Here is a 14,082-nt window from a genome sequence, read left to right on the forward strand (position 1 = left end):
GCGCTGCAGGCTGCACGAGCAAGAGAACAGACACGGAGCACTGTGGTAGACACAGGTGACCAATGAGCCGGACCCAGGGGGGATGTATGGCATGAGAACCTAAAGCATGTTTTTCATAAAGAGCACTGGTAGCATAAGCAGATGTTGCCATTGAATAAGGCATTTTCATGTGAGTTAAACCAACTTTTTACTCAGCCTAACGCCAAAACTATTTGAGTTTCTGCAACAGATGTTCACTTCCTCTCACACCCCCTCAAACTCCAAAACTTTCCATCCAGAAAGAAAGGCTTCCAAGGAAGCCCTCCTGCTTTCTGACAACCCCTGTCTCAGAGAAAAGGTCCATCTGTACTAAAGATGGGGATTTCACAGGAATTAGTCTGGAAAACATGCTCCAACAAAGGTAAGGAGCACCACAGACCTGCCGCTCTCAGGTCTGAATTCAGATGCGTTTCTTTTGCTTGGTAAGTTAGTCACACATGCAACCCTTTTCATTCTGGCATTAATCTCTATAAAACTGGCTGAGCTGTATGTTTTGCAAGCTGAGGATAACAATGAAGTTATTTTCATTTGTACTTTTAAATAATTTAGAGGCAGCAGAGTGCTGTAGTGAGGAAAGTGTTGACAGAAAAGAAGGTCTACTTCAAGTGTATTCCCTGGCAGGCAGTTAAATCTGTCACAGCCTATTAAAATCCACACACGATCCATCTGTATAGCTGGAGACCAACGGTGTAGTCTCGCTCTTTCTTGTCACTTATATCAGTTCCAATTTTACAACCTTTTACTTAATCCATCTCCTCCTTTTAACAGTTCGGCGCCTGTTAGATTGTCCCTAGCAGTACAAGCTCTACTATGGCACGCCCCGAATCGGTAACACCCGTCAGAGGGAAGGGCCTTTGCAAAGGGCCGGCAGCTTAACGATCGCACAGCCGCGGCTGCCGGCGAGGCTGCGCGTCCTTTCCCGCCGGCGGAGGGGTCCGCGACCGCCGCTGTGCGCGCTGCGGCTGTGTGGCGCGGGGTGGCTCCGGGACACGGCGCGGGGGGCGATTGGGACGCGCGGCGCGCCCCCGCGCGCCCCCCCTCTCCCCCGCCAGCCAATCGGCCGCGTCCTTTCATTTGCGGCCGGGTGCTCCGCGCGCAGGCCGCGCTGGCGGGCACAGCCCCGCTCGCGCGCCGCCAACCTGATCGGCGCAGGATGTGGCTTCGCGGTGACGTCAGGGCCAGATGTTTTCCCAGGCCACGCCCCCGCAGGCGTCCGGGCGACTCCGAGGAGCGATAACGGGGAAAGCTTATTCTACTGTCACCGCGCAATGGGAGGACTGGGGAAACCGCACCTTTATTTTGTGGCTTTCTCGAAAAAACAGCATTAATTCATACCGCAAGCAACAAGCTGCCAGTGCCAGGATCTATCTGCTCCTCTTCTTCTCATGAATTGGACTTCCAGCGCTTTTTTGATTTAGGGACAAGCTGGGTGTGATCGTCACGAACAAAGTGTTGTTTTGATGGCTGCTAAATCAGCCTTTACTTCTACAAAGAGATCTTAAGAAATAAGAGGGGAAAAGCTGATCACATAATCTTTTTAAAAAGAAAAAAAACAGTGGGGTTTTTTATTTGTTCTTTTTGTTGTTGTTGGTTGTTTTGTTTTCCTGCTCTCTCCTGTTTGGATCTCTTTAAACTTGTGAAAAATGGCAACAGCAGCATTCGTGGATCATTTTGCAGCAGAATGCCTTGTTTCTATGTCCAGTCGTGCTATTATCCATAGTCCCAAAGGGGAGCCTGATCCCCAACCTGATGCAGCAATAACTCCTTCATCGAATGGAGAAGATAAGCGGGAAGTCAGAGAAACCGGGAAAGACAATGGATCATCATTACTTGTGGTAGCTAGCATTTTAGCAGATCTGAACCAGCATGTACCAAACTCACACACTCTAAAGATGGAAAAAAATGAGACCTTTGGTATCGCAGAAAAAATACACATTTCTATTGCTCCTAAGGAGTTTGGGGAAGAAAGTGTGTCTTCGGCTGGTAAGCGTGGAGGAGGAAGAGCGGCCACACCTACTAGCCTGGCTGCAGTAACTGAGCCAAGCCCCAGACAAAAGAACAAACGCACGAGAAGCTGGACTGACCCTGGATCACCCCAGAAAAAGCACAAGTGCCCCTATGGGGGGTGTGAAAAAGTTTATGGCAAATCTTCCCACCTTAAAGCTCATCTAAGGACCCACACAGGTTAGTTACAATCCAGCCAGAGATTTATTTGTTACAGCTTGGTAATTAAAATGAGTGTTGAAAAAACAAAAGCAAACAAACTTATATTTGGCCACAATTATGGTTTCACCTCTCAGAACTCAGGCTCAGGAATACCAAACAACAACAACAAAAAAACCCTCTGGGAAGAAACCTTTACTAGGCATAGATTCAAAGCTAATGTTGCCCTTTTTTATTACTTAACGTCACAGGGAGTGGTGTGTGGGTCATCTGTGTGAATCGTACCAAGCTGTAATTTTTAGCTGCTAGCCTTCTTGTTCGGTGTATCTTCTACTTCCCTTTCCGATGCTTATTACCCTCCCCCATCTACTTTTTCCTACCCCATGCTCCTGTCACTACCTTTACACCAGCTTATCACTTCCCATACATCAGTACTCTTTATATTTTAAAATTAAATGTTCTAGAGGCACCTGAATGACTGTGTGTCTGTTTCTTTCTTTAGCAGACACTTGTGTGAAAGCTAGAGTAGGCATGAAGGCAGTTGGGAGGAGACATTTATCGTAAGCATAGAGAGGGAACATGGGCAGTCTCAAAAAAGCTTTTAGTAGCTGGGTGAAACCAATTTTGAAACAAAAAATCACTTGAATGCAAACACTAACTTTTTCTGATGGGTATTCAGTGTTTGCTTCTTTGGTGAAGCCTTATCTGACCACATCTTTTCTTGCTATTATAATTTATGAGATACACACATAAAAGAGTGGAACTCTTTCAAGCACTATGAAAATTATGTACTGAGAATATTAGGAAGGCCATCTTGTAACAGACCCCATGACTTGCCAGACCTCATGCCTCTGGCTGGTGCTGGGGAACAGGATGGCTTCCAGTCAGACAGGGAGCACCAAAAATTGAGGAGACCGATCTCTGCTGAAGGCACTGATCATAGCACATGTGGTGAGGCACCACACGGACTACACCAGGCTTGTACAAGCTGTTCCACTGAGTAATTTCAGACAACAAATTAGTTTACTAAGATCTATGGTCAGTTCACTGAGCACATTAACACAAAGATCCTTAGAACTAAACATGACCTAATGGCTCTTGAACAGTTTTAGCTCAGAGGTGGCAGCCTCACCCACACCTCTTCAGTATGCCTTCAGCTTTTCCTGCTGCCTTCCTGAAATAAAGCAAGAGCCCTTCTAAATTGAAGGTGTGTTTTGCTCTCTGTGGAAGAAAATAAAACCCCATCCAATCTGAGCATATGGCTGGATAATTCACTGTGCTGACAGCCAAAGGAATAGCGTGTTCCTGGCACCCCAGGCAGCCTGCCCTGCTTTGCACTGTGTAACTGCTTTTTGCCTCCTTGGCAGTTACACAGAAAAGGTACTTCCACTTGGCTTGCAGGGAATTGTCTCCACTAATTTTCAGTTCTCTTGCTTTCTTATTTCTGGCATTTGCTGCTATCCTAGAAGTGAAAGATAAATTTAGCAGTGTTTCTGGGCTCCCAAACCAACTAGAGCGCAAAAAGGGGAACTCCTGTCCTTGATAAAGAGCAGAGGGCTGGGCCATGCCCGCCCTGCGGGGAGAGGAGAGGGAGGGCCGGCCGGGTGGGGAGTGTCGCTCCGGGCTGCCGGCTGAACCGAGTCATTCGAGGACGCTGGCTTGTCTCCAAGTTCTCTGTTTTTTTTTAACTCTTCATTTCCTGTATTTTTTCCAGGTCTACAGGACTTAATTGGTTATTACTGTAGCTAATGTAACTGAGAGAAGAGGGTGCGTGCATGTGTGTGAGAGCTAGAGGAAAAGCAGGGAAGGAACGGGCTTTGCCCTGGGAGTGGCAGGACCCTCGGGGACTAAAGCTGCTTTGTTTTCTTGCATCTCCAGTGTCTGTGTGAGAAGCTTTAAACAAAGCTGCCAAGTTTCCCTCTTCACTGGCAACAGGTCTACTGAGTTTTAAACAGGCTTAAAATGCCTCGTCTTGCAGAATGTTTTCCAACGTGTTTGAATTTTTTTATTTCTTTAAAAGAAATTGTGACAGGCTTGAAAAAAGTTTATATGACACTAGGAGTTAAGCTAACAGAACAATCGTGACTTCCAGGACTGGCAAATGTTTGTTTTTATGAAACACGTAGTGGGTTTTACTGATTTAGAACAAGGGTTTGGGTCTCCTCTGCTCTCCAGTGGTCCTGAACTAGTTAAGTAACATGTACACATCAGTCTGTCCATCTGTTGAATGGACAGGGTGATGGCTATCCACTCCACCAAGCAGTAGTAAAAGTACTCCAGGCAGACATGGCAAGGTGCTTTAAACAGCTACCCCACTGACTTCCAAACCTGTTTACTAAGAAACAATCAAAAACTTCTGCTATGGAGTGGAACTTTTTCCATGTGCCGTATGACCAGATGAGCTGGTATTTAAGGGTGAACTGAAGGCCAAGAAGATACTGCAGGCTAGAAGATACTGATAATAGTGCTAGAGATATTTTAATGGTGTAGTTTATGACCTGCTTTAGAAACTTGCTTGCCTTTGTATGCTACTATGCTCAGAAACTAAAGGCTTTGCTCTTCATGCTTGCAGGGAGGACAGATTAGATCATTTGGCTTATGGTGTGGCAAAGAGATACAGAGCCTTCCAAGTACTATTGGGCCAAATCCAGTCCACATTGGTAGGGACCGAAAACTGATATGATTTTCCAGCTGTTTGGTGCCCTGTGTGGAATCCTGATAGTTACAGCTAGAATTCAGTGCTCAAACACCGAAAGCAAAAACCATAGTGCAGAGGATAATAATTATCCTATTTAAACCAGAAGAAACAAGATGGAACCACTACGGAAGCAGCATCTGCCTTTTGTCCTTAGGCCCTTGTTCCAAGTACTGTGTTTTAGAATTAAGTTCTCTATTACAACATAATGTGCTAGAACAATCCATAGTTTCTTGTGTTTGGTACACTAGCAGTTAATCTATCTCAGCCTTATGAATGCATCGTCTTTATGAAATCAACAAATCCTTGAACCAGGCAGAAAACATTAAGTCACCAAAATCTTTGCCGTTCTCTCCACCAGCTTTCAAATCCTTCCCCTCCCCCTAGGTTTCTTTTCATGTTTATGTTTTCCACCCTGCTCTCTCACTGGATGTCCTGGTGTTCAACGTGATCGTCAGCCACAAAGCCCTTGAAGTTTTAATGTTTACCAGAAGGTTATATTTAGTGTCAGTGGGTAGATGTCAAGTCCAAATTCTTTTCCACTGCGGTCCATGTGGACCTCAGAAGCTGTGTTGTGATCCAAAGACATTGCACCCTGTTTATCCTGAGCTATATTGATCCCATTGATACAAAAATTTCACTGGCACACCGGTTTTAAAAAATCCTCTCCACTCCTGAGAAAATTCCTAAACACAAAAGACTTTCAGAAAATCAGATAAACCGTTTACATGACAAAGTTCTCCTTTCTCTAAGCAGGTCTTTCAGCATGGGGTCACTAGGAAGGTTTGGAAATTCTCCGGAGTCACTGGAAAGCAGTTTGTCTCTTTTGATGCACCAGTGGAAAGAGTGCAGAGCATAATAGCCATCTACAGGCTACAACGTCATAAAGCATTGTCCACACCTACTATGTTCTCAGAGGCTATAGAGAGCCCCAACTTATTGTGCTTACTACGTGTTTATATGCAGAGAAAAACTGATTGGATTTTGGGCAGGGATCACGAGAATCCTACATACTGCAGCCCCCCCCACCAATCGCTGCAACCTTGCAAGCTTTTAGCCATCCTCATTAGCATGCCATCATGAATGCAGAGAAAGCATAAAAGAAACCTTCATTTAATTCCATTGAAATGTCCTTCTAAACTTACTAGTTCTGCTTGCCAAGCAGTACATCATAATGCAGAAACAGCTTTTCAGTCATCAGAACTAAATGCGTTTGTACAAATTAGCAAAAGCTAAGGAGGTGTGGCCACCAGTCTCGGTCTGGAGTCTTACTATGGTAAAGTCTTGCAGTGAAACAAACTTGGGGGCTGGGTGGCTTAACAGCAGCTCCTCTGTACTACTGCTAAACTAGGTGACTTCTATATGGCTGTCAGGCCATCCTAATTGTATTATCCTTGCTCACAGATATCAGGACTCATCCAAGAGAAAGTGGTCAAGACCTTTTGTTGCTCTCTAGCTGGCAGAGTGAGCTTGGGCAGCTGCATATTCAGCCTGCTTAACCTTGCAGTTATGGAGAATATGTTAATTGTTATCTGTTGTTCTTTTTAGTCTAACCCTTATTAATGAAATATTAGCAGAATTGAAATAGGTAGAAAAGACTGACTCACTTCCATTCACCTGTAAAGAAATTTCAATTTCTTTACATTAAATCTCTCTAATTGCATTTTTGAGGACAACGCTAATGAACCCATACAAAAAAAAAAAAAAAGCTTTTAACTTATTTACCCTTTTTTCACCCTCAATTATTATATCTTGTTTCCCTAAGCAAATTTTTTCTGTTGACTTTGTAACTGGGCTATGGGTACCATTGGTTCAATCCATCCTCTGAGCCTCCAGCTAGGCTGCTCCAGATGCTGGGACTGAATGGGAAGCTGTGCTTCCTCTGAACAAGATGCCACAAGGAATTAGAAAGGCCTTTCCCAAATGCTCATTTCCCATGGGCAACAGTACAGACTACGTAAATTTGGCCCTCTGCAGGTTGCTTAGCAATTTCAGTTTTAGTGGCTAGGCCTCCTGGTTTTGACTTCTTGTGTTAAAAGTTAGAAACAGCTAGCTGGCTCTGCATGCCTATGACACTGTCATACACCCAGATTATCAGAAGGCTCCAGGGTGCCTCTAGGCCACTCTGTCCCATAATGTTCTTCTACTGCCTTCCACCTCCTCTCTTTACTGAGTGCATCAAAATCTTTCTCTAAGGTTTTTCTCTGAGATGGGCTCATGTGGTAGCATCAGGACAGCTTCAAATGCCAGCCTCGTGAAACAGCTGTCTTTCCAGCCTAAGCCACAAACATTCTTTCTCAGTGTTAAATAGTTCAGCAGCCTGCTCCTGCACTTTTCTGAAAACTGATGGTCTTAAATGTCTTTTAATAAGCCTGCTTTTTTAAAAACAATACAAAACTGCAAAGCATTGTTTTTGTTTGCTCTGAAAAAGCAACTCTTTTCTTAGTTCCTCTAAGAAAGTTTCAACACATTAAAAAAATTAGTCAGTTGAAAACAAAACAACTTCACTTACAGCCCTGCCTAAGTCCTCACCCGAACACACAATTCCAAAGAATAAAGTTATTAGTTAAAAGTTTAGATCCTAAGCCTAGAACAAACAGTCTGTGTTCATTGAAGATACCAAATAAAAAGCACATATGCTGAAATAAGTACAGGCCATAAATTTCTTTAAAAAGTACGCAAGTTTTAAAACTTACCTTTTTCAGAAGGAGCTCAAGTCAGGAAGAAAGCCAGAACTACTCCTACTCACTCCTTTTACCTGACTAGTTCAGGATTGAATAATAGGATTCAGTTAATTCAGCTGCAAAAGAGTGAGGATTACATTGGTTGCATGGAGAATCCAATTGGCTGACACACACCTGAGTAGTATTAGCTACTAGAGAGAACTAAATCACCTGATAATCGTACAGGTTTTTCTGTGAAAGGCTTCCTTTCTCTCCCCTCTCTCCCCAGTCTTTATGGAGATCTTAATAATGCAGAAATCACAGAAATAAAGCTTCTGGTAACAATTAACAGAGTTTAGGTAGTGTAGCTAAAAAGCCTCTAAAGAAACGCTGTACTTATAGTTGTCATAACTGTAATGGAGAAAGGGTCTACTATTAAAAATACTCTCTTCTTTTTCTCTCTTCGCCATTGTCTTTGAAACAGATATATTCAGCATAGCTACATATTTTCTTTCCATAGTTTTTCACCACTTTTCCACTCCTTGCTTTTTGGTGAGTGAGGAGGGAAGAAGATTATAACAATCTGTTTAAAGGACAAATGAGCATTGCTTTGAATTTGAGAGGACACACAAGGTCGTGTTTGGACCGAAACATGCTCAGTAAACCAGAAGCAAAAACATTGAAAGAAAATGAATCAATTTGTGACTTCCTTAATTCTTTGGCAATCACCGTTTGCTGAGACTAAGACAGTTATTGAGACGAGTCTAGCTCAGGCAGTGACTTGCCAACTTGTGTGACCTGTGATCTTACTGTAATCGAGCAGAGGGTAATTAACAAAAAAATATCCCATCTACTACAGCTGTTGCAGTCAACATCATTAACAGTGTTCAGAGACTGCCTTTTCTATACTGTGAAAACTTTGGGTATCTAGTGAAAAATCAGAAGCTTCATAGAATTCTCTTTCCACAAGCTGTCTGCCTTTTAGCATGGAGGTGGTATTTGGGTCCAGTGTAATGAGACCTATTAATATTGCAAGTGGTGAGGATGGATCACCTTCCAGTTGTTTTCCTCATCTGAGACACTGGTAGCAGCACTTTTCTTCTCAGTAGCAAGACCAGCAAACAAACTTTTTAATGAATGGATTATTGCAATTGATAGCTTTGTTTGTATTGGAAACTAATCACAACCTTATGGAAAAAGTATTCTAAATGATCTGTAGAATATTTTTCTGCAGTAGCACATACTTCTTTGCAGGACACTATAAAGTATTTATATGTGGCATGAGTTGTGCATAAACAAATGTTTTGCTAAACTGGAGTTCTTTATGAAACAAACTCACAATTGGATTCCATCTGAAAAGAAAGCACCTTTAACCATTTAAAATACAACTGTTGCATTGTGTTATTGCCTGGCTGAACATGGTTATGGCACGTCCAAGAGCAGAAACCTGGAACTTGTTTATATTGGACATGTGGTTTCTAGTTCTGTTTTATAAGTTAAGCCTGTTCCACCTTCTTCCCTACCCCCTTTCAGTCTTGGATCAGCTGTTTGGAAGTCAGTGCTGACAGAGCCAAAAAAATACTCTGCTGTTCAAATGCAGGACAACCTTTGAAGGGTCCTTTCTCTAGAATTTCTATAGGTATACTTTTTTTCCTTTGTTACCCACTTGGCTTTTATTAGGTAGATTCGAATGGGCAGTGAGATCATTATCTTGCTGTGTTCAGTTTAACAATAGCTAGACAATGTGGGTTATTTAAGTACAGGCACTGAAGTCAGACACACATATCCTGTATTTTTCAGGTCTTGCAGATTCAGCAGATCTTACAGGGCCTCCACTTAATATAAACGAAAAGTTTTTAAAAGTTCAGAGTGCCACTGTTGTAATTACTGGTAGAAAAATGACCTCAGAAGCTTTTTTGCAGCCCTAACATAAAAAAGCATTTGCTAACCAGGAACTTGGCACAAGTCAAATAGTATTAAAGTGAGCATATCCTGAAATGACCTCCAGTGCAAAAAAATATTTTCTGTAATCAGTTACAGCACTTTCATAGTGCTTTCAGGAATTACAGGCAAAGTATTTGTAGCTGCGTATCTGTTGATATTGCCGGCGATGGATCAAGAAGATATCTTTGATTTATTGCACACTTTATTTCTACCAGACTGCTCTATATGATTTGGTTTTAAGTTATATGAGGTTTTGGAATAGAAGCACCTGAAAAATTCTCATGAGAGAGCATTGTGTTGCTGCTACGTGTTTTGCACCTTTCTGTCTGCTTTGGTCCTGCAGCCAGCTAGAGGATCCCTGGACAGCAAATACACAAGCAGAATGGGTGTGCTGGTTACGTAGCCTGCACTGCCTTCAACAGCAGCTTTTAAACCTGGTCAAGGAGAGAGGCAGAAATGCTAACTACTTACTTCCAGCGTAAGATCAGCTGAGGTGCAACAGCCCAAAAGGATGTATTGAGCTTTTAAAACTAAACAGCTGTCAGTATTTCTACCAGAAGAACTTACAGTGGAGCTGGGTGAGAAGGGTTAGAACATGATAGCCTAGTCCATCTTCAGATGTTTCCTGTGAAATTTTGCTGAAATAATGAGCTGTTTGTTAATAGATCAAGGAAATATTTGGTTTGCATTTTGAGGGTAAATAAATGAAATTACATTAATGCAAATTTGCATACTAGACCGGGCTTTATAGATCCTTGCAACACATCACAGTGCATATGAACTTTTTGCTTTCTTAATCTGGTAGTTTAGGATCCTGCTATAACAAATACGAACAGGGATGCAGCTAAAATCTCACTGAACCACAGACATATTCTTGTTATATATTGTGGGGACTTACTGAATTTAAATTTGCAATTTATTTTGAATGCCAGCAGAAAGACTGCAGACTAGCATTAATACATCATTGCCTTCACAGTTTTTGATTGTTCTGGCAACTGATATATTTTCTAAAATCAATGTGAAGTGTATACAGCTTTCTTACGCGTACATGTGAAAGTCTGATAGAGTACTGAGAGCCCCTCTAAGTCAATGGAAATTTCCATTTGGTGTATACATGTCCATACAAGCAGTGCCAATAGTATGTTGGCAGATGGCTAGTCTTATTGTATAATAAATCCAGGGTATATTCACAAAGAACGTGGCCAAACCAAAACTGAATTTCTTAGATACCCCAAAGGTTTACATCTCCGTCAGGATTCTCATTGATACATTTTCCCTGCTTTGTGCAGAGATGTACAGTATTTGCAGCTTCCATTACTCCAACTTCCATCATTCTTCGAAACAACTGAATTCTTCTCATTAAGATTTTAGATATAGTCTTTCTCAGATTGGCAACAACCAAATTCCAACTGAAATAGAAATATATGAGCAAAATTATGAGCAATCAGAAACGCAAATGCTTTGGAATTTATAGATGCCCCTATATACTATTATTAGCATAAATACAACTGTAAGAAATGGATTTAAAAGCTCATTTTTTCAACAAATGGCTGAAAAGATGTAAAATTTGGTCACAGGATAAAGTAATTCTATACCATGGGTTTCATAGATGCTATGGTGTGGATTTAGTAGAATCAGTTTTACTTCAAGATCTATGATATGAAAGACAAGACTATCTCTAGCTAATCACCTATACGTTGTCTTAAAAAAAAAAAAAATCTGTCACTGTCCCTAATAAGGAACATTTATTTAGTTATTTATTTATTTAAGCACAGAATTTTGTGTTTCATTTGGAAAGCACTTCCTCTGCCCACCACCTGCACATATAGTAATATATGTGTTGATAATATACATAAAAATACTTTTGCACAGAGTTAAAGATCACTTATTGTGAACCCTAACTCTGATTCTGTCCCTCCTTCATGTGCTGATAAGACTTTGAAGGGGGAATAGGGCTGTAGATTAGACAGGTAGATAACTCAGCATTGCTCAAATACTGGGACATGCTGCCTGGAGGGAGGATTCTTCCTCTCTTCACTATCTCTAGCTCTTTCCTGCTCTGCAAGAGTAGGTGATACTGTTGAAAATACAAGCTTTAAAATGGCAGACAGGTATGATGGCTGCCAGAGCTTGTACAGGGCCTGAAACAGTACCTTTAAGAGGAAAAATGTCTCAATTCATAACAGCGAGTTTTAACAGATGCTACTGAAGGTATGTTAGAGGTTTGGCATCTATCTATGGTATTCAGTCCCACTACTTTCCGGTCAGTTTCATCTATGATATAGATCCCACATAATCTGCACACTTTCAAGTCCAGAGGACTGAAGAGAATTGTGATATTTGCACCGTAAAAATCTGTTTAAAACTGGTAAAGTAAAAGGAAACTGTACACATGTATCACAACTCCTCTGTAATCCTGATAATCATGATTTATGAAAGATCTGTAGAAGCACAGATACACGAGCGGGAGTGTAGCTGAATGTTGCAGGAACACAATGGCACTCACAATTCATTCTACTACAGTTATATTCTATGCCTTTCTTAACACCTCATCTGCAAGTAAGTTCAGGCATCACACAAGACCGGGGTAATTATCCATGCTGAAAGACTCTTTCACCATTTTTCTACATTTTCCTTCCAGCTTAAGTGAGTTTTGCTGTGTTGGTATCTCCTTTCATTCTGTGGGACAGTATCATTAATGGCACCATCTCATTGACCAAATCGGACATGATTTAAAGCAGCATCTGTTGGAGTATGTGAAAGCCTAACTTCTGGAGAGATATTTTAATTAACAACTCTCATGGGTAGCTTTCAGAGGATGACATGGTTGGGCAGGTTACAATATCATCTTTGCTGTGCTCTTGAAGTAAGCAAACATTGTACAACAGCTGGCACAAATGCTTTACCATGGACCTTGTCCCAGACTTCTACAGCTGGGAGAAGTACAGATGAAATGTGTTTAGGAACATGATTGTCAGACACCTTATACTGTATAAGGTGATAATTTATGAAGCTCTCATTATATAACGCAGAGCCAAAGCTGCAATGAGAAGCAGGTTTTAAACGCTGCTTGTCAAAGTACAAATGTTCAGCACCAGAATCTTCTAAGCAAAGTTTCAGGCAGTCCCCAAAGGGGAGGTTTTGTTTGTTTGTTTTTAATTGTAATTCTGTTTCTTACCCTAGTTTCAGTATATGGAATTGATGAATGCTTCTGGTAAGCAGTGTAGACTTAACAAACATATTTTCACTCCAAGTGTAAACTCTCTACTGATTCACACCACAGGATCCTAGATGATGAAGGGCTATTCATTTTTAAAGACTTTTTTGCTAACATTGCTTAATGGTGAAAACCCATGTAGAACTCACCTGTTTTCGCTGCATTTCTGCATGTGATATTTTTAAGTAGAGTTGCCTCTGGAGAAAACAATATCACTGACATTACTAAACCAAAATAATTTATGTAATAATACACTATTTTAAACCTACATCTTTGACTCTATACTTCCTTTCCCCTATAATTTAATAGAATAATAATAAAGATTTGAGTACTTTCCCACCTGTCAGTCTAACACCACACTTTTCAGTGAAACAATCCTTCTCTTCATTTGTCCTTATGTTCATTGGTGTTCTTATAGACTGTTTGGAGGAACATAATTCAATTTTTATATGCGATAGACTACTCCCTTTTGAATATACAAACCACTATATTATTTTTTGTCACTAAGGCAAAACTTACTAAAATTCAATTTTTGTCACAAAGAATGTAATAGGTTATGAAAAAGGTCTGAGAATGCTATCTGGCTGGTGCTTTACTTTTGTGATGAGTTCTTGGGAAAACAGCTGTACTTTCTTAGGATGTATCATCAATAGCCTGCTTTGTGCTGCTAAGTCTAGTGCTGTGGGCAAGTTACAGGCTAATTCTTTTGGAAAAGCATATGACACCTGTGCTGAACTTCTGAGCATGTTTGCTTAAAGCTTCTTTCCATGAGCCAACCCTGGTTTTGTGTATAGTGTACCCTTGAATGTTTCCAAGTTTCTGGATTACATTTCTGTGTTATACACCATAAACTAGGTATGATGACTGTTGTTTGCAAGAGACTAAGACTCATTTGGTATAAGGTGTGTTTTTCTGGTGTTTACATTAAAATTGTTGCTTAAATGTTTAGACTAATTTCTTGCAGTAAAGCAAGGAACTGATATGATTGATACACTTGATAGTTTTTCTCCTTGAATGCAGTGGAGGAAATGAGCTCCATTTACTTGCAAAGAAATCCAAGTTACTATGGAACTATTTTCTTGCCCAAGTAATGGTAAAGAGTCTGTAACATTCTCATGGGTGCTCTGCAAGTTCTGTGGTATTCCCTTTATGCAGAAGTGATTGTGCTAGCACACTTCATTTGAGTATGTTCATGGCAGTTTCAAGGACAAATACAATAAGAACAGCAATTAACTCCCATTGCACAACTGTTTTTCACTTGGAAATCAGACTTTGTTTTTTTTTATTATCTAATTAAAAAAAAAAAAAGGTCCTAAGTCAAGCTTGTGTTTGACTCTTCTAAGACACAGTTGCAGCTCCTT

General features: G+C 41.0%; 1 protein-coding gene across 1 annotated transcript in view; it reads left to right on the forward strand.

Moving 5' to 3' along the window:
- The first annotated feature begins 959 nt into the window (after positions 1-959).
- KLF13 (KLF transcription factor 13) overlaps positions 960-14,082 on the forward strand; it is a 33,034-nt gene continuing 19,911 nt past the window's right edge. Inside the window, exon 1 of the mRNA XM_082060837.1 lies at positions 960-2,223. Within this exon, the coding sequence (XP_081916963.1) occupies positions 1,683-2,223 (541 nt within the window). The 5' untranslated portion in view covers positions 960-1,682. The remainder of the gene's footprint in view (positions 2,224-14,082) is intronic.

This window comes from Streptopelia decaocto (assembly GCF_964273445.1).
Source record: "Streptopelia decaocto genome assembly, chromosome: 9".
Taxonomy (NCBI): domain Eukaryota; kingdom Metazoa; phylum Chordata; class Aves; order Columbiformes; family Columbidae; genus Streptopelia; species Streptopelia decaocto.